Source organism: Pelophylax lessonae (assembly GCF_965119305.1).
Source record: "Pelophylax lessonae genome assembly, chromosome: 3".
Taxonomy (NCBI): domain Eukaryota; kingdom Metazoa; phylum Chordata; class Amphibia; order Anura; family Ranidae; genus Pelophylax; species Pelophylax lessonae.
In genome coordinates, this window is record NC_138770.1 from 91,726,281 (window position 1) to 91,747,286 (window position 21,006).

At 43.0% G+C, this 21,006-nt stretch overlaps 1 protein-coding gene across 4 annotated transcripts in view; it reads left to right on the forward strand.

Annotated features, from left to right (window-relative positions):
• Nucleotides 1–21,006, forward strand: part of TFAP2D (transcription factor AP-2 delta) — a 50,713-nt gene that overhangs the window by 20,999 nt on the left and 8,708 nt on the right. For all 4 annotated transcript variants that reach the window (XM_082251386.1, XM_082251388.1, XM_082251389.1 and 1 more), the window contains exons 4-6: nt 3,141–3,306; nt 9,678–9,796; nt 16,654–16,795. In XM_082251386.1, the coding sequence (XP_082107512.1) occupies nt 3,141–3,306; nt 9,678–9,796; nt 16,654–16,795 (427 nt within the window). The remainder of the gene's footprint in view (nt 1–3,140; nt 3,307–9,677; nt 9,797–16,653; nt 16,796–21,006) is intronic.

Consider the following 21,006-nt stretch of genomic DNA (forward strand, 5'->3'; position numbering starts at 1 on the left):
CTTCCCAGAGGATTGGACTCGAGGTGAGGAGGTGAAATGGTGCTTCCTCACTGCCTGTTTTAAAGGTGTAGTAAAGTCTTACAAAAAAAAATAATAATGTATATATATATATATATATATATATATATATATATAGGTCCCCTGCAAGTTAATGTTCTAATGTATGTGGCGCATACTAGCGCGTTTTGGCAGACTTAGCTTTCAAACGAAGCCCTCTAGTGGCACTCAGTCACGGCTGCCAGCACTCCCATCTTCTCTCTGTCTTTCTTCTGGGTTCACGTGCTTCGGCAATTTGAACAGCCTGGCCACCATGACACTACTCCCGTGCATGCATGCAGGAATTATGAGGTCCTGAATGCAGAGTATCAAGCATTCCTATAGGTACAAGTTTTAAACCCACACGGCCACAACATCGTGCATTGCATATGGCTGCTGGGCAGTTGTGGCGCAATCCCAGTCACTTTAATGGGTCACATTCAGTGGTAGTATCGTCAGTAGAAGGAAATGTGTACATTCCTGAGCGGCTAAAAGTTTGATCCCAATCCATTTTTAGGGAGAGGGAGTCAAAGCACCATCCTCCTACTGGTGGACCTTTTACCAGAGCCTGGTACTGCTCTTCGCTGTCTGGCTCCTGCCCACTCTCAGCAGTTCATGGTTACCCATGGCACTGCCCTTCTCCTCCAACTTATCTGCCAAGTTAACCCTTTATGGAACCCTGTACTTTGTGTGTCTTTACAGGCCCTATTCTTTTGATACGCCATGAACCACCATGCACCTCTTTGAATTAATTCCCACCAGGCTCAGAAACAGTTAACATGATTTTACTTTAAAACTAGGACAGTACAGTCTATGAACATTCAAGTCCCTAGCTAGCTATTTCACAGCTGTCCAGGCCTACCTTAGCAGGTAGAAGTCCATAAGTGTCAAAGTCCTTAAGCAGGTAGGTTCCCTCGTGGGGATGGTGGTCAAAGGTTGCTCTTTGTTACTCTTCTTGCTGGACCCTCTTCTCCTTTCCCATGTGGTCCCACTCAATCCTCGAGTCTGGCCTTCCCCTGGATTTATATGCTGAACAGGGTAGATGACAAAACTCAAAAAGCTTGGGAATCAGCAAACCCCGAATTAACCCTTCCCCACCTGGGCAGCCAATACATCCTAACTACCAATGACTTACCATGTAGGTACCTGCCTACATGGCTCAAGCTCAAGCTTTTACTGCCTCCTATGTGAATGAGTCCAAAAAGGAAAAAAAATCTGTATTACTCCACCAGTCAGTCATTTAGTCAAACCATTCAGCATCAGCAATTCAAATCCTAATTTGACAGCTGGAATTATTAGCAGTGCCACCTGGGTAATTAAAGCTGACCTCCAGCATTCTCTTCAGACTAGCACAGTTGTACAGGCTTGTCTCTTGTACTGAAATTGTTTACTCTGATTTGACTGCCCACTGTGAACTTCTCACAGTGTTCATTAGGTGCTGCAGCTAGCTAGTTAGAACCTACATCATTTCCTGGCAGGAAGACACCCAGCATCATCTAGCCTTTTCCTTTCCCAGCCTGACTGTCCCTGGCCTGCTCATTTCATTCATAGGATTTTATATTTTTTAGTCATGGAGGCTCAGTGTCCCATCACATTCTGGTCCCTCCCCAAGCCATTAACTGCCTGCATTGCATTGAGACTCACAAAGTCCGAGTAATAATGTTACTGGGTCAAATATAAAGTATATAGTAAGAACAGAAAGGTTTTAATTTAATAATTTAATTATCAAATTGACTAGGGGCAAACCATAAAAGGCAACATATAAGCAGACTAAGCTTCAGCTTTGAAAGTTACATGACCCAAAATGTTCCTTTCCCTTCATTCTCTCTCTTTCTGTCAGTCTCACTCACTCTCGCTCTTCCAAACTGATTCCTCTACAAAGTTTCACATATTGTCGTATATACTGTAAATAAATGCTATAGCAACCAAATACCTGTTGGGAAACATCAGCTGGTTCAAGAAAAAATGGCCGACATTCGGCCCGTGTGTATGGCAGCCAGTTCAACAGAAGATGGCCATTCGGCCGGCTTCTATCGGACATGCATGCTGGAAATTCAGCAGCCAGCCAACTCCCAATCAGCACTCTCTGCCAATGGCTGAAAGCGCTGACCGGAGTGTTCTGGCGGTGGGCCGTCTCCCCTGTCAGAACACAACAGCTCAGCAGGGGAGATTGCTGTACTAACGTTGGATCGTTAGTACAGCCGCTCCAACTGAAGCTGACAGTTTTGTTTCATAGTGTGTAGCATTGTGTGTGATTTTAGCTTTACAGGGTTAGATAGATTAGGTTTAGAACAGGGGTGTCAAACTCAATTTCATTGTGGGCCACATCAGCATTAGGGTTGTCCTCAGAGGGCCGGTTTTATCTGTAAGACGATGCATCTACTTAGATTCATAGAAGTATGCAGTGTAAAGAGTGCAACATACAGATTGCAGAGTTAAAGGGTGCGCTTTGTACAGACTGCAGGGTTGAGGAGTGTATGACATACAGAGTGCAGGGTTTATGGGTGCGGTGTACAGAGTTACTCCCACCCCCCCCCCCCCCCCCAAAAGCTTCCTTACATTTCATCTGCCTGGCTCTAGTACCTCCCGGTAGTGTAGATGGCTCCGCATCTCTCTCTCACTTGAAGGGAGATCATTGGTTGGCACTGCTGTGCCCTGCTGTGAGTGCATGCAGGGTAGGCACAGATCTGCAAGAGCTGGAGGTGGCGGAACAGAGTTCCACCACATTCCAGCTGAAAAAAAGCCCTGAGTGCGAGGGCCACATGGAATGGCCTGGCGGGCCAGATTCGGCCCACGGCCTTGTGTTTGACACCTATGGTTTAGAATGTGACACAGAGCAGGGTTACCATTAGTTAGGTTTTACCTAGACTTCTCCTTTAATTAAATCTTCAGACTTAATGTGAAAGCTTATATACATTTTTATTGGTTGGGTTTAGGTGTATTTTAAGTTCAAGCTTGGATATTTCTGTGCTGTCCTTTTTTCAAACTGTAGTAGCAATGTTGCTTTAAAAAACAGTTTGCATTGTCAAACTTACTTGACCTGTATATACATACACCTTGTATTTGTTTATTGACTTCTATCATTCTCATTCTGGTTTCTTTAGGTGGTACCTGTGTAGTAAACCCCACAGATCTCTTCTGTTCTGTTCCCGGGCGGCTCTCCTTACTAAGTTCCACATCTAAATACAAGGTTACTATAGCGGAGGTGAAAAGGAGATTGTCTCCACCAGAATGCCTCAACGCGTCTCTGCTGGGTGGAATATTACGGAGGTAAAGTGTGATTATTTTCTAGTAGTTCATTTGTTTTGTACATTGACTTTCACATTTTAAGTCTATTTCAGCCAAAACTTTTTTTTTTTTGCTTTGCACAAGCTGGAGAAGCTTGAGGACCTTTGTCATTTTTATCTACTCTCTGTATCCCTCACTTCCTATGAGGCTAACAGGAAGTGATTGCCAAGCAGTGGAAAAAGTGAACAGAATTCTAGGGTTGTATCACTAGCGGGATCTCCAGCGGGAGGAAGGAGGTCCTTGTTCCTCTATAGAGATCTTTAGTTATCACTAGAGGGATCTCCAGAGGGAGGAAGGAGGTCCTTGTTCCTCTATAGAGATCTCTGGTTATCACTAGAGGGATCACCAGCAGGAGGAAGGAGGTCTTTGTTCCTCTATAGAGATCTCTGGTTATCACTAGAGGGATCTCCAGCAGGAGGAAGGAGGTCCTTGTTCCTCTATAGAGATCTCTGGTTATCACTAGAGGGATCTCCAGCAGGAGGAAGGAGGTCCTTGTTCCTCTATAGAGATCTTTAGTTATCACTAGAGGGATCACCAGCAGGAGGAAGGAGGTCTTTGTTCCTCTATAGAGATCTCTGGTTATCACTAGAGGGATCTCCAGCAGGAGGAAGGAGGTCCTTGTTCCTCTATAGAGATCTTTAGTTATCACTAGAGGGATCACCAGCAGGAGGAAGGAGGTCCTTGTTCCTCTATAGAGATCTTTAGTTATCACTAGAGGGATCACCAGCAGGAGGAAGGAGGTCTTTGTTCCTCTATAGAGATCTCTGGTTATCACTAGCGGGATCTCCAGCAGGAGGAAGGAGGTCCTTGTTCCTCTATAGAGATCTTTAGTTATCACTAGAGGGATCTCCAGTGGGAGGAAGGAGGTCCTTGTTCCTCTATAGAGATCTTTAGTTGTCACTAGAGGGATCACCAGCAGCAGGAAGGAGGTCCTTGTTCCTCTATAGAGATCTTTAGTTATCACTCGAGGAATCACTAGCAGTACAAAGGAGGTCCCGATTCCTCTATAGCAGGGGTATTGAATTGCAATTCACCGGGGAGGTTTGTTGTGGGGCAATTTTGAAAAAAAAAAAAATAAATAGGGACTTTTTTCTGTTTCTTACAGGTAGTGCAGCCCATGATGTGTGTACCTAATGCACATGCACAGATCTTAAGCCATTCTTACATCAGCGTCCTCAGTCCCACTGCACAACACAGTCCCCTCCCCCTTCACATCAAGATCCCCTCTTGATGAGTGTCCTCAGCTCCCCCTTTACATCATCCCCCTACACCCCTTTCACAGTAGTGTTCTCACACTTCCTTGACAGAAGAGGCTCCTAAATGGCGAGACAGCAGCGGTCTGAATTGGAGAGTGATGTGGTCCGTATTTGGCACAGGGTTCGCAATATAGTGATGCCTGCTCTATAGTGATCTTTAGTTATCAGTAGAGGAATCACTAGCAGGAGGAACTAAGGTCATGATTCCTTTCTATAGATCTTTAATTATCATTAATGGGATCACTAGCAGGAAGAAGGAGGCCCTGATTCTCTTCTGTAGCTTTTTAGTTACCACTATGAAGATCACCAGCAGGAGAAAAGAGGTTCCGATTCTCCTATACTGATCTTTAGCTATCACTAGTGGTATCACTATCAAGAAGAAGGAAGTCTTTATTCTCCTGTATAGATCTTTAATTATCACTAGAGGAATTACTAACAGGAGGAATAAGGTCCTACATTCTCTGTATAAATCTATAATTATCATTAGAGGGATCGCTAGCAGGAAGAAGGAGGTCCTGATCCTCTTCTATAGATTTTTAGTTGCCACTATGAGGATCACCTCGTCCTGATTCTCCTATATAGATCTTTAGCTATCACTAGTGGGATCACTATCAGAAAGAAGGAGGTTTCGATTCCTCTGTATAGATCTTTAGTTATCACTAGAGGGTTCACTAGCAGGAAGAAAGAGGCCCTGATTTCTCTGTAGAGATATTTAGTTATCACTAGAGGAATCACTAGCAGGAAGAAGGAGGTCCTAATTCCTCTGTATGGATCTTTAGTTATAACTAGAGGAATCACAAGCAAAAGGATGAAGGTCCTGATTTCCCTATGCAGATATTTAGTTATCACTAGAGGGATCATCAATAGGAGGAAAGTGGTCCTGATTTATATAGATCAGTGATCTCCAAACTGCAGCGCCGGGGGCCAGATGCAGCTCTTTGCTTGCCTTCATCTGGCCCTTGGGGCAGTGTTCCTCTCACTGATACAAGACACTATTCCAACCACTTACACCAATGGTCCTCAACTCCGGTCCTCGGGCCCACTAACAGGCCAGATTTTAAGTATTACCTTGGGGAGATGCAGACTAGAATACTGCAATCACTGAGCAGCAAATGAGATCACCTGTGATGTAATTTAGTTATCTTGCAAACCTGGCCTGTTAGTGGGCCCAGAGGACCGGAGTTGAGGACCACTGACTTACACCAATGATGGGACATAATTCCTCCCACTGATACCAATGATAAGGCATTATGCTTCCTACTGACACCAATGATGGGACACTATTCCTCCCACTGACACCAACAATTGGGTACTATTCCTCCCACTGAAACCAATTGGGCATTATTTCTCCCACTGACACAAACATTCGTCCCCCTAAGATCTGAAGGACAGTAAACTGGCTCTTTCTTTAGAAAGTTTTGAAATTCCCTGATATTAATTAAGGCAAATAGACTATGCAATTTGCAATGCAGTTGTTCCAGAGCTTAGTAAAGGAGGGTGAGCTCTGCTGACTGCCATCATCCAATCATGTGCTAGCAAAAATGCTTTTATTTTTCTTGAATGTGATTGGGTACTCTTTGTAAAATGTAGCTTTACCTAATTTACTAAGCTGTGGAGCAACTGCACATGCAAAGTGCACAATCTTTTTGCCTTTAGTAAATCTACCACAGTACTAAAGGTTGCCTATCCCCCTTCTGCCTTATGCACATTCCTATTGGCTACTGGGGCAGTCTATAATAGTGCTGGACCAACAGGGATGTATGAAGAGAGAACTTGCCCCAGAAGTGTCAACGCTTTCTCTGTACACAATGCCGGGCATTCTAGCACAGTAGAGGATACTGAAGGTGCTGTAGGTCTGTGAAATTCTGGGTGCCTGCACTTTATTGAAATGTGAACTGTCAGTATCCTTTAAATGGCCAAGTCTCTTTAAAGGATAAGTCATTAGAAAATGAGGTGTCGCATTGTAGTATTATGGTCCAAGTACGGGTTTATTCCAAAGATGTTTTCCTTTATAATTATTACATAGTTAATAAACCTGCCTAGAAAAAAAAAATTCTCAAATAAACCAAATTCACAAAGTGCCTAGCCAACAGGGACACAGTGTTTATATACGGGCTAAAAAGGCCTGCTCCATGTCATGTGCAACCAGATCTATAATCCCGACATAATACTAGAGGATTAATTGGTTATGGCTAGGATATATTCCCTGTTATATGAATTGAGGAATGGTTGCCTCTATCTCTAGCTCTTTATTTATTATCTATCGGAACACAACAGAAAGACCAAGTTTATGGTATTATTATTACCTGTAGGCTATATAAGGTGCACGCATACGTGACGTTATTAGGAGATACCTTTCCGGTTTCTCAGTGTATTCATTTTATAATAAAAACATTGTTTATTACATGTAAAATGTGTCTTCTGCAACATTTGGGATTTACCACTTATGATAAGTATAAGAAGCACTGTTGCGTTGACTGAAACTTCAGGACACCTATCCATGCATATCATTTGAAAAGGCACCGAGTCTATATTCTCTTCTTCCCTTCAATCAAGGTGTGGAGAGAAGGGCATTGTTTTAAACTATAAGCCCATACACTGGTTGGTTAGTAGGGTCCCCTATGGTTTAGTTATTCCTCCTTATCTCTATTTTAAAAACCTACTAAAGTAGTTACAAGGCCATCACAAATGTATCACTCACAGATGGATTCACACAAGTCATTAATTAATTATTTAATTTTAAATATCTCATTGCTTGACTTCTTAAGAGCTAAACTATAATTCTAGCATGGGATTCAAATTGACACTGATCACCCAGAATTGAGAAAAGGGTTTTGGGCGGTGTTGGCCATTAAGCAATCTAAAGCCTCGTACACACGCAACGATTGTTGGCCGGCCGATCGGCCGTCTTTTGTTCAGTGTTGTTGTGTTGGTTGAAATGTGCCTAGACTGCACACGAATTTTATCGGCCAACAAAAAACATAGAAACATAGAATGTGTCGGCAGATAAGAACCATTTGGCCCATCTAGTCTGCCCAATATATCTGAATCCTATGAATAGCCCCTGGCCCTATCTTATATGAAGGATAGCCTTATGCCTATCCCATGCATGCTTAAACTCCTTCACTGTATTTGCAGCTACCACTTCTGCAGGAAGGTTATTCCATGCATCCACTACTCTCTCAGTAAAGTAATACTTCCTCATATTACTTTTAAACCTTTGCCCCTCTAGTTTAAAACTGTGTCCTCTTGTGGTAGTTTTTCTTCTTTTAAATATGCTCTCCTCTCCTTTACCGAGTTGATTCCCTTTATGTATTTAAAAGTTTCTATAAACAACTTCAGAAGTGATGTCATGTTCTGGTTTACTTTCCGTGTGTTTTTTCTTCTCTGAGCATGCTCTTGCTCATCACATTTTTGTCTGCCGAAATCTGTACTGACTGAACAATCGGCCGATCGGACGTTGGCCGAAAATTCGCAGCCAACAATCGTTGCGTGTGTACGAGGCTTTACTGCCAGTAGTGAGATCACTAAGATTTGGTAAAGATTGCTGCTGTCTGAATAGCTAGAATGAATGCAAAAGTCAGATAGGATGTTTGCATTATTTTGGGTTGTGGGTTCTCATTTTAGCCCTCACAAAATGGTGCCTCCGCTAAGCTGCAGGTTTGCTTGGGATGGCTATTGTCCCATGTTTAGCCCTTGTTATAATAATACAATATAATACATAAAAAAAAAAAAGATATTATTTTTATGTCTTTATTTATTGTATTTATGGAGCAGGAGATATATCTTTACTATGAGATTTAGCCTAATTTTAGAGTGATTTCCTCCTATTTTATGTTGAGTCCGTGAAATCTCCAAACAAAAAAACAAAAAAAAAAAATTTCAAGGAAAAAAGGTTTTGGCTTTAGATATTCTTTAAAAATGCTGTTTTGTTTCATTGTTGGAAAGTAATATTTCTTTACATTTGTTAGAAATTGTTGTTTAAAGTAAAAAAAAAAAAAACTTTTGGCTTTTTAAAAATAAATGAATAAAAGAGTAAAAAGATGAGTTTTGTAAACCAAGACTTGGGGCGAATTAATTTGCTTCTCCTTTACTGTAGTTCATGTGTTTCTGTAGGCAAAAAATGTTTTTCAAGTTTTGAAAAGAGTAGGAAAAACACAAAGTGAATACAACACCTGATGTTGTGAAGTTCAGAAATCAAAATGTATTGGTCCTCAGTAGTGATGACACAAGATGTTATGCCAACTTTTCTCAAGGGTTGCTAAAGCCCTCCTTTATCTAAAGCTGTATAAACCTGGGAAGAGGAACTTTTGGAAAAAGTTTTAAGGCTTTTTAGTCTGTTTGATATAGAAGTATTAGAGCAGTCACTGAATTTCTTTTTTAATAGAAAACTGGGTAGATTCCTCCATTCTACTGGTCCTTGTGGCCTTTGGCACTGAGATTAAAAATTATGCCTAATCCAGAATTGTTTTGACACTAAAACAAAGAGGGGAGAGGAAATCTTCTAATGGGTACACTGAAGCCTCGTACACACGCGTCGAAATTCGGCAGGGAATTTTCGTCCGACGACCGATCTGCCGATTTTCGGCTTGTTAGTATGATGCTTCCGACAACCGACTTTTCGGCCGAAAAAAATCTGGTGTGCAGGCTATAAAATTTTTGTCCACCGTCAAAACACGGTCGATTTTCGTGCAGTCAGTACAGATTTCGACAGAGAAAAATCTGAATGAGCAAGACTGGGCATGCTCAGTGAAGAAAGAACACAAAGAAAGCAAACCAACACATGACATCACTTCTGAAGTAGAATTTTGTCAGGCGAGAAAATTTGTGTGCAGTCTAGGCACATTCCAACCAACAGACACCACTCTGGACAAAAGACGGACGATCGGTCGGCCGATAATCGTTGCGTGTGTACTAGGCTTAAGAAAGTAGCCCAAGATGGTAGAAACTGATCACTGAATCAATAAAATTTTATTGTGATAGTGGAGTTTGGCATTCAGCCTCCATTCTTCATGCAATAATATTAAGGCAGGAACTTTCTGTCTCTTGCTAAATGGATATTTCATTTCATCCAAGTTGTTTTTTCTTTCATTGCAGGGCAAAATCCAAAAACGGGGGTCGCTGTCTGAGAGAGAAGCTGGACAGGCTGGGTCTTAATTTACCTGCTGGCAGAAGGAAAGCTGCCAATGTAACCCTGCTGACATCCTTGGTAGAAGGTGAGTATCTCATCCCTCCATTGTTACCTGGATTAACTTTTACCGCACTGTCCAGTAATCATCAGACAATTGCAAATCTTTCCAGTTGTTCAGAACCTCTACATGTGAGGGAGATAGCTCGCTTGCCTTTGATCATTTTAGATGAAGTCACATAGCGTGCGAGAGGATAAAGCACCTGAATTGGAGTAGTGCTTACAGTCAAAGCAGATGAAAGTAGAGCCTCACATAACGGGTATTACAATCCACTTTCCTTTATTCCCTTGAATGTTTGGATGCACTGATCAAATCAAGCAATAGCTTTCTTCTGAGGCCCTAGGAGATCTTTCAAATACACTTCTAATAACTCCTCTTCATACAATGCAGTTGTCTCATGTTTTCCTGGCCAAAAACCTGCAATGTTTATTTTGATGTAGGTGCTTTTTTTTCCGTTGTTTGCTAAAATTGCCCAGTATATTTTACATTAAGTCTTTGTTGTGGAGCTGATGGGTTGGTGGTTTGTTAAAGAGAATGTAGAGTCTTGTTTTTTTTAGATGTACAGTATATGTAAAAGAGACCGGCGTATTGGAAATCATTTTTCAACAGTTGTTTGTTTTCAAAAACTCACTTTTATATACAATGGACTATGGCTAAAAGTATGTGAGTAACCCCTCAAATTATTAAAGCAGAACCTCACCCTCCCAGGAGGCTACATAATGATTCACAGAGCACAGCAAAATGGGAAGCCAGCTATGAAGTCACAAGTGGCACTTTTCCACTGCAAGTACCGGCTCGGCTCTACTCGGCCCTGCTTGGCCCGGTTTGCTTTTCCACTGCTGGTACCGCACGGTACGGTGTTGGAACGGTTCGGTACGGTTTGGTATGGTTTTCTTTTCCACTAAAGTAGTACTAAAGTTAAGTGGGTGGGATAACAATGATTCTCTGACCAATCAGTGGCTAGTAGTGACTGCATGCAAAGGATTGTGGGATATGGTACCGGTATGGTACCTCTTGGAACCACAATCGAGGTGGTACTGTTTTAGAGAGCCGTACCATTCGGTTCCATGTAGTGGAAAAGCGCCGCCGTACCATACCGAACCGTTCCTACACCATACCATGCGGTACCAGCAGTGGAAAAGCACAAAAGCGAGCCAAACCGTTCGGTTCCATGCAGTGGAAAAGCGCCAAAGGCGTCACAGCCAGCTTCCCATGGTTAACATGCCAGTGCCAACCCTAAGACCAGTGAAGAACCAGCATGGGTGAGGATAATGCTGGATTCCTGGACATGTGAGAGTCTGTTCATTAAAAGTTAGCAGCTACAGTATTTGTAGCTGATGACTTCTAATTTTTAGGAACATTGCTGAAGCTCCTGTTTAAGTTAAATTGTTTAATACTACATCACGCAAAGACATTTTAGACAATTGTGCACTTCCAAATTTAGGGCAACTGTTTGGTGAAAGCTCTTTTCTGTTCTGGCATGACTGTGCTCCAAGGCCAGTTCTGTAATGAGTCTAAAGACTAGGTTCACCTTTTCAGTGAAATATTTCTATCCTGGCCACCTCTGTGGACCCCACTGCACAAATCAGCTGTGGTGACTCTAGCTGCTAATAAAGCGGTCTGTACACTGTACACCACAATACACAGCCCCAGAGTGAATATCCACAGTAATACTTTCAATTGTAAGTCCTAATTGGTCCTATGACCATGCTGACCAATGTGAAGCTCACATCAGCTTTGTTCTTCTGGGAAGGTGTCCCAGAAGAAAGAAGCTCTCAAAGGTCAGCACAGAAATGTGGTCAGGCTGACCAATGAATGCTTGTCATTTAGAGCATTTTATTAGATACTCACTGTGGAACTTTGAATTGTGGTGTATGTTGCTTGGACCACGTTATGATGGATACTGTGGGGCTACAGTATGTATTGCGGTGTATGGTGCTCAGACTCGGAGCTCAAGTGGCCAAAACGGAACCCTGACCTAAATTCTAATAAACACTTTTGGAATGAATGGGATTGCCGATCCAGGTCTTCTCTGATGCGCTTTCAGTTACAGTATATGGGTATAAATTCTCACAGACACACTCCAAAATCTTTTGGAAAGCATTCCCAGAACAGTGAAGGCTGTTAGCAGCAAATTGGGGGCACCTCTATGTTAATGTTCATGGCTTTGGAATAGGATGTCTAACAAGCTCAAACAAGTGTGATGGTTAAGTGCTCACAACTTTTGGCCATCTAGTGTATGTACATCAGGGCAACCATAATTGGTAATTAACCACTTTACCACCGGAGGATTTTGCTGTCTTACGTCCAGGCCACTTTTTGCGATTCGGCACTGTGCGACTTTAACTGACAATTGCGCGGTCGTGCGATGCCGTATCCAAACGAAATTTGGATACGTCCTTTTTTTTCCCCACAAATAGAGCTTTCTTTTGGTGGTATTTAATCACCTGTGCGATTTTTAATTTTTGCGCTATAAACAAAAAAATAGCGTAAATTTTGAAAAAATAACAATATTTTTCACATTTTTTTATATGAAATTCCCCCCAAAAAAATGTAAAAATCAAATTTCTAAAAAAATTTTGGCCAATTTGTTTTCTGCTACCTATGTTTGGTAAAAAAAAAATAACAATAAGCGTATTTTGATTGGTTTGCGCAAAAGTTATTGTGTTTACTAACTAAGGGAAAGATTTCTGTAATTTTTGGTGGTTTTTTTTTAACGAGTAATGGCGGCGATCTGGGATTTTTTTTTGCGGGACTGCGACATTGCGGCGGACAGATCGGACCCTTGACTGACATTTTTGACACTTTTGGGGGTACCAGTGACATTTCTATAGTAATCAGTGCTATAAATATGCACTGTTACTGTAAAAATGACACTGGCAGGGAAGGGGTTAATTTTATTGGAGAGGGAGGGGTTAATGTATGCCTGGTGCTTACTAACGTGTGTGGGGGGAGGTGACTGAGTGACACAGGGACAGATCGCATGTTCAGCTATGCTGAACCCTGCAATCTGTCACTGTTTGTCACTTAGGAGATCCGCCCGCTTTGTTTACACAAGCAGGCGGATCTCCACACTCGATTCCCCGACGATCGCCGCTGCTCCTCCCCTGGCCCGACTCCCGCTGTGACTGAACACAGCGGGAGTGAGCCTCCGGCGGCGCACGAGCGGCGCCCAGAAGGGGTGGAGTCCAGTGACGTAGGTCTACGTCGCTGGACGGAATCGAGCCACTTTTTTTTTTCTATTACCCCCTCATACATGCTTGGACATTCAAAGTGAACGCAGGTTCACCTTATATATTATCATTGAATTTGTAAGATGTACATTACCTTTGCCCCCTCTGTTTTAATAAAGCAACCCAAATATCACAATGGAAGAATATAAGTTTGCAACTCATTAAACACAATGCCCTTGTGAAGCCGATACCTTATGGCAATAGCTGTTATGCACTAATGAAGGGTAAAGCTGGCCATACACGAGTACGAGTTTTGCTCAGTGGGTGGCCCTGATTGCCACCTTCCTCCCGATATCCCTCAAAAAACTGAAGCAGCTGACCATAAACTTGTTAGCTTTAAAGCAGCTGCATCCAATCAACTGTTCCAGTGGTGGCTGACTCTCAAAATACAGAAGACACAGTGGGAGAGTGGTCCATCTGCACTTTTTAGCATGGGTGGAGACATTTTTATTTTAATATGAATTTTAATTAGAATTTTTAGTCAACCATGCCTCTAGTATCTCATCTACAGATCTTCAATATATTGCAACAATAAATTGGCATGAAAGGTGCCATTTTAAATATTACTTGAAAGTACTGGTAATAATAACTGAAAATAAGCATTTAAGAATAAAGACTGTTAATACATTTCTACCAGGAAGAGCTTTTGTAGGCTGGGCAGCACATTGTATGATATAATGAACAATGAATCAAATTAGGGAAGTGGGCTTAGCTGTATGGAAGAATAGAAGCAGTTGTGTGATATTTCATTGGTGTCTGCTCAATGTAGCAGTGATGGCGAACCTTGGCACCCCAGATGTTTTGGAACAATATTTCCCATGATTCTTATGCACTCTGCAGTGTATTTGAGCATCTTGGGAAATATAGTTCCAAAACATCTGGGGTACCAAGGTTCGCCATCACTGTACTATACAGTATAGTCAAATATGGCATTTTCCAAACATACGTTATCCCCAGTTTTTATTCATTCTACTGTATATACAATTTATGAGCTCCTTAATGCATTTCATTACTTTACTTTATGTGGATTATTATTTGATATTTCGATAAACATGCCAACAAGAGTTGCCAGTCTTATAATTTCTTCCCCATTAACAGCAATGATGTGTATGTGTGATAGCACTGGACTGATAAAAGCAAGCTATTCGTACTATTGGATATAAAATAGGGTGAGTCCTCCTTCAAACAAGCTATTGTACAATGCCGGTATCATATAGATCAGAGGTGGGCAATTATTTTCCCAAGGGGCCACATAAGAAACTGGGACTGTTGTGGAGGGCCAAACTTAAAGTGATATTAAAGATTTGTTTTTTCTTTAAAAAAAAATAACAAAAATTTCATATTTACCTGCTCTATTCAATGGTTTTGTACAGAGCAGTCCCAATTCTCTTCTTCTCAAGTCCCCCGCCTGTGCTCCTGGCTCCTCCCCCTTGACCAGTGCCCCCAATAGCAAGCCGCTTGCGACAGGGGTAATGGTGCGTGCTCGCTCCTGAGCCCCAGTCTATGCATCCATAAGATACATAGAGCCATGGCTCTGCTCTGCCCCCTGCTCTCTCTTCATTGGCTCAACAACTATGATTGACAGCAGTGGGTGCCCACTGACTCCCACTGTTGTGACTCAGCCAATGAGGGGAGAAAGACTCCTGTGTACATCATTAGATTAAGAGGGGCTTCATTTGAGTGTTGGGGGAGAGCTGTGGAGCAGGGGCGCACTGAAAGTTTTTTACCTTGATGCATTAAAAACCTTTAGCCTTTACAACCAAATTCTGCTAAGTATTAATTTTGGATCTGGGAAGGTCATAAACTAAACATATAGAAAACAAACACCTGGCATTAGTAATAATAGGTACAACTGCTCATGAAAGAGGTATCTTGCTGATGGGCAGTCAGAGGGTGGTTAAAACGGAAGCTGAGCCTTGATTTTTCTGCCCACCCGCACTGTGAAATAACAGCTGGATGGGTCTGTTCAAATGGGGATGCATCGCAACCACATGCAATTCATGTATTTGTGGCCATGGTAGCAGTGAGGAGGCGATGACATCTCCTCACCACCTGTCAAATGCTCCCTGAAAAGCACTTTGACCGGAAGGAGAGTGCTTAAAATTGTTACAGCAGGGATTTCTGCAGATCCTGACATGGAGTGCAGAACAGGTGCACAGCTCCTGAGGTTTGCAGCATGCAGGCTCTAACACAGGAGGAACTTTCATGGGTAGGAAGGTGGTGGGAGAACATCAGGACATCTCCTAGACGACATTTCCACCGGAACCAAGCCTCCCCGCTGTACCAGCTCCTCAGGCTCTCTATTTCCAGTTCTTGCAGTTGCAGATCCCCACACATGGACTTTTGTCAGCATGCTTCACTGAAGAAGCTGACTCAGAGAGGCATGCTGACAGTGGAGGCATCACAGGCCAGACAAGGACAGCCAAAAGGCCGCATATGGCCTTGGGGCTACAATTTGCTCAGGTCCAATAGAAATGAACCTTGTTTCAGTCTCAGGCCCCTGACTTTCTGATGCCTCAAAAAGCATACTCAGTAGATGACGAGCTCTTGTGTGGGTAATTGAGGAGCGCCCAGAACTTGTATTAGTAATGACAAAAAGCCCCATTGTTACCAGTCAGGCAAGTAAAACTCTGGCCACCCCATCTTAACCTGCCAAAAAATAAGGTTCAGGAAAAAGCAATAGTTGAAATATATCTCCAGCTAACTTTTTTTTTATTTTATTTTTTCGGATAGAGCTGGTATGGAATACAACCTGTTTCAGGTTATTTTTGCTCTTGGTCAATTCACTTTCTCTACTGGTCCTGGCAACTACAGTCAGTAGAACATAAAATGGTTAAAAATGATCAAAAATGTTCAAAAAAAATTTAGTTGTCACTAGAAGAGGAACAGAAAAGAAATCTAGTGGTTATACACGTTTCGGTGACAGTTGTCTAACAGGGGATTTCCTTCACTTTGGAGAAATAGGGGTTGATTTACTAAAGGGATATAGACTGTGAACTTTGCAATTGCAGTTACATCAAAGCTTAGTAAATGAGGCGAAGCTTCACTTTGCAAAGAATACCCAATCACATGCAAGAAAAAAAAAAAAAACAGCATTTTTGCTTTCACATGATTGGATGATGGAAGTCAACAATGCTTCCCCTTACTAACCTCTGGAACAACTTCACTTTGTAAAGCGCAACTGCACTTTCTATGCGCATAGTCTACTTTAGTAAATCAGCCCCATAGTCTCTCACTTCTTGTTGTGTTTCCAGAAGAAAGGAAGATCTCAAAATCTCAGAACCCTTAAAAAAAAAGCAAAAAGAAGTTGAGTTTAAGTAATAAGCCTTGTCATGATTCTATAAAAAGGACCTCTGGATCGTACTAGTGTGAGGATGTGAAGTAGCCACCGAGCTGTCCAGACATTACACATGGATATGCAAATATAGCGAACGATACATAAACAAATTGTAACTTTTGTCTTATGAGTCTTTTCAGAGGATGCTCCTCTGTTTTTGCTTCTGTTTTAGCTTTAAAGTAAAAAAATAAATTTTTGTTGTAATTAGATAAAATAAAAAGTAATCTGGATGATGGATGTTCAACCCTACATTTGTGTCTTATTTTGATATTATATTAGTTATTAATATTAGTTATTTTTGTTCTTTTTTACAGGAGAGGCATTGCATTTGGCCAGAGATTTCGGGTATACTTGTGAAACAGAGTTTCCAGCAAAGGCCGTAGGAGAACACTTGGCCAGACAGCACATGGAACAGAAAGAGCAAACAGCAAGGAAAAAGATGATCCTTGCCACAAAGTAAGCAAAAGTTTCCATTTTGTATGTTATTGCAAAAAAAATATATTTGTATACAAGTTCAAAATCACCTATAGATGCAAATATCGGGACGTGCTTTACATTAATGCAGAGAATGCATTAAAGTAAAAAATATCCAGGTTTTAGAATCAATGTAATCTGGTATAATGTTATGTTATGTTTATTGTAAGAGAAAAAGTTTATTCAAAGTTGCACCTCTGCCTTCTGTGCATTTGCACTATAGATCATATTAAGCACACTATAAAGTTTAAACATATGGGCCAGCTATAGAAAAGATTGTCGGGTTGATTTACTAAAGACAAATAGACTGTGCACTTTGCAAAGTGCCGTTGCAGTCTCTAAGAGCAGTTGCTCCAGAGCTTAGTAAATGAGCAGAAGCTCTGCTGACGTCCATCATCCAATCATGTGCAAGCAAAAATGCTTTTTCTCTTCCGTTCATTGATGGACACAGCTCCTGATATTCATAGCCATTGGGTTATACTGCCCCTTACACGAGTAGGTCACTAGGCAGAAAAGAATTCTGGCTACACCCATGGGCAGTCCCAGGAGGTATACTCCCTCTCTCTGCTATAGTCACTCAGTTTTTTTCTGCCTAGTCAGGAGTAAAGACCTATTTCCCTGCTAGGATCTTTGGTCCTAGCAAAAATTGTTAAGATAGAAACATTTTTTCTCCTGGATTTTTTCCTGTGAGATCTACAATCAACTGTCGGACTGGGCGACAGGCTGGATAATTTAGATCCAGTGGTCACCCCAGTCTGGCCAGCATGCACGCGCATACCTCAGCTCCGCGCTAGGTCAGCTGCGACATAGCCCCACTGGACTGGGGTTGGCCATGGAGTTAAACGCCTCGCCAGTACGCATACGACCGGGTCTCGGTCCGAGTCACAGTGTTGCTCCTGCCCGACAGCCCCCCATATTAACGGAGAGGGGTTCTGTCTGGAGCGGTGCCCGCCTTGTTCCTGGTAGGGGTTTGGGGTGGACGTGGGCCCCTCATTGGGAGGGTCGGACCCCCGGGTTCCCCTCCTACCCGAAGGCATCCCCCTCTTGCCAAATGCCTCACCCCCCCACGCTGGGGCTATTTGGGTGGTCTGGCCACTTTCCTGGAATGGGGACAGGGTGCTAACTGGTGATGGGGGCTGAGGGGGGTGTGCTGCCGGCAACCGGACGATCAATTGTGCGGAGGGGGGCCCCCTGTCCTAGATATGTCCTTGAGGCCTGGTCTCCCCCCTGGATCCCTGTAAGCCTTGTGGTGCCATGCAGGGCTGCCATTTTGTTGTTGCCTGAGTGTTTCTATACACGATGGCCATGTTTGTGTAGTCCGGCGGCAAATTTTCTTGTAGTTTGCCAATGGAAATAGCAGCGGCCATGACAGTGGGGCCCTGTGGGCCAGGATTTTCAGCAGGGGGAGTCCCTCCTTATCCCCTGATGCTGACTCCTGCTTCATTTTACTTCCTGATTGCTGCACATGTAGTGCACATTCTCCTGGTCTCTGCAGGTGACTCTTTCTGTGGGTATTGAGTCTGGTGGGGTCCTCTCCCTCTCTGCTCAGGATCACTTGGTGCTTTGTGTCTGGGTGGTGCTGCCAACGTGGTGGGGGTTGTCCCTTAGCAGTGTTTTACACTTTTGTGGGGTCCCCCTGGTGACTCATGGAGTCTTTGGAGCACATTTCCCAACCTGATCCCCTCTCTGAGGTTGCAGGTCCCTCTGGGTCCCAACTATCCATCCATGCACTGACAGCGGTCCTGGAGTCCCTTGTGTCCCGAGTGGAGGTGGCTTCCCCTTTCTCATCTTTCTCATCAGATCCTGAATCTGATTCAGCCACCGCGGATGTGGGTCACCCTGCTGTGGAGCGCACTATGTACTCTGGCTGGTTCGGCAATGAGGCCGATATTCACCATTGCCCTAGTGTCACAAACTCTGACCGAGTGGGCTAAGCTAATACACCATGACCTGGAGGGGGAACAGCTCCCCCCTGCCTTTGCCGAGCTAGCGGACCAGCTTGTCCAGGGGACATCTGTGATGACTTTTTGTATGCGGCTCCCCTGATGGCTCAACTCTCTGTTTTGGCAGTGGTCCTTCAGCACATTTTCTGGCAATCAGGGTGTACCTGGCAGCTACAGAGTTTTTCAGGAAGTCAGTATCTCTATTTGTGCTCACGAATGAACCTCAAAAAGGGTTGTCCGCTTCCTCTGCGACCATTTCCAGATGGATCAGACAGACAGTGGTTCAGGCCTATTCCATCAGGAGTCAGGTTCCTCCTTTCCCTGTCAAGGCACACTCCACTAGGGCTCTTAGTGCCTCCTGGGCTTTCCGTCATCAGGTGTCAGTGAGGCAGGTTTGCAAGGCGGTCATCTGGACGTCAGTGCACACTTTTACAAAGTTTTATAAAGTGGGTGTGTTGGCATCTGCAGATGTTTCTTTTGGCTGCATGGCTTTGCAGGCTGCTGTTTAAGAGGATCTGATCCTCTTTGAGGGTGTATTGTTTTTTCCAGGTAGGCTCCAGTTGTTTGGTTGAGCTCCTGTTGCCTGGTTGGCTAATGTTTTGCCTTGTGAATTTTTTTGTTGTTCCCACCCCTCATGTTTAACACTACTTTGGGACATCCCAATGGTTATGAATATCAGGAGCTGTGTCCGTCAGTGAACGAAAGAGAAAATTGGATTTTTGACTTGCCGTAAAATCCATTTCTCTGATGTTCATTGACAGACACAGCACCCACCCCTCTGTGGAGTCATAATTCTCCTGACACTGCTTGTAACAAAAACTGAGTGGGACTGCCCATGGGGGTTGACAGAATTATTTTCTGCCTAATGTCCTACCCCCGTAGGGGGCAGTATAACCCAATGGTTATGAATATCAGGTGCTGTGTCCGTCAATAAACATCAGAGACATGGATTTTACGGAAGTCAAAAATCCCATTTTTTTGTTTTCATTTTCTTTGCATTCTTTGGGTATTCTTTGCAAAGTGAAGCTTTACCTCATTTACTAAGCTCTGGAGCAACTGCACTTGCAGAGTGAAACTGCCCTTTGCAAAGTGCACAGTCGATTTGCCTTTAGTAAATCAACCCATTTTTGTTGTGTTCTAAAGAACAAACATCATCTTACATCCAGACTGGCAATGTATTGTTGGACTACAGTGGTAAAATATTTCACTAATTTCTCATGAGTCCAACCATGGAGCTTTACACAGGGAGATATTGTGTTGAGCGCCAATCACTGACAGAATTGCAAAGATCATTCTTATAAATAACTGCCACGGCTCCAGGGGCGGAAATACAATGAACTAACATCTCAAGGCCTCTTTGTCAAGGTGAAGATATAGCTCCTTCATAAAGATGACCTGCGGGGAAATAATCAATATGAAATATGGTAATAATAAAAAAACATTTACTATAAGTAAAATTCTACCTTTTTTTGCGAAAAGAACAAACAATTGTATGCATTGGTGTTCATTTACTAAAATTGTAGATTGCAATATCTGGTGCAGCTGTGCATAGAAACTGATTAGCTTCCAGGTTTTGTTGTCAAAGCTTAATTAATCTAGATGAATTTAGAAGCTGATTGACTACCATGCACAGTTGCCCCAGATTTTGCACTCTTCAGTTTTAATAAATCAACCCCTTAGGGCTCTTTCACACTATGAGTCCGTCAAACGTTTATCTCAGCAGGGGATCGATCCATCGATCCCCCCCCTGAGCAGGAGGATGACAGCTGTTCTCTGCGCTGTGTGCGGAGACAGAGCTGTCAGGTCCCCATGCATCTCTATGGGGAAATCGGATGGGAGCGGACCGTCTGTCCGTTCTCATCTGATCCCATCCAATCTGATCCGCTGGACAGATGGAAAATAGGGTTTCCATGCATCCAGATTTGACGGATCAGATCAAATCAGATGTCAGCGGGCATGTCTCCGCTGACATCCGTTGCCCCAATGGTCCGCCTGTGTGAAAGGGGCCTTAGTGTTCATTTTGGCAAATGTCAAAGCAGATCGGTAAGTGTTTTGATCTGGTAAATATAGAGACAGGTTAGAGAAAGATACATGTAAAAAGAAAAATACATGTAGCACCTCCCCACCCCTGAACAAGTTTGTTTAGAGCAGCCATTCTCAGCCAGGGTTCTATGGAACCATAGGGTTCCTTTAGAGATTGCTAAGAGTTCCTTGAGTTGTGGCTGACTGCTTTCTAATTTGAGGGTTTCT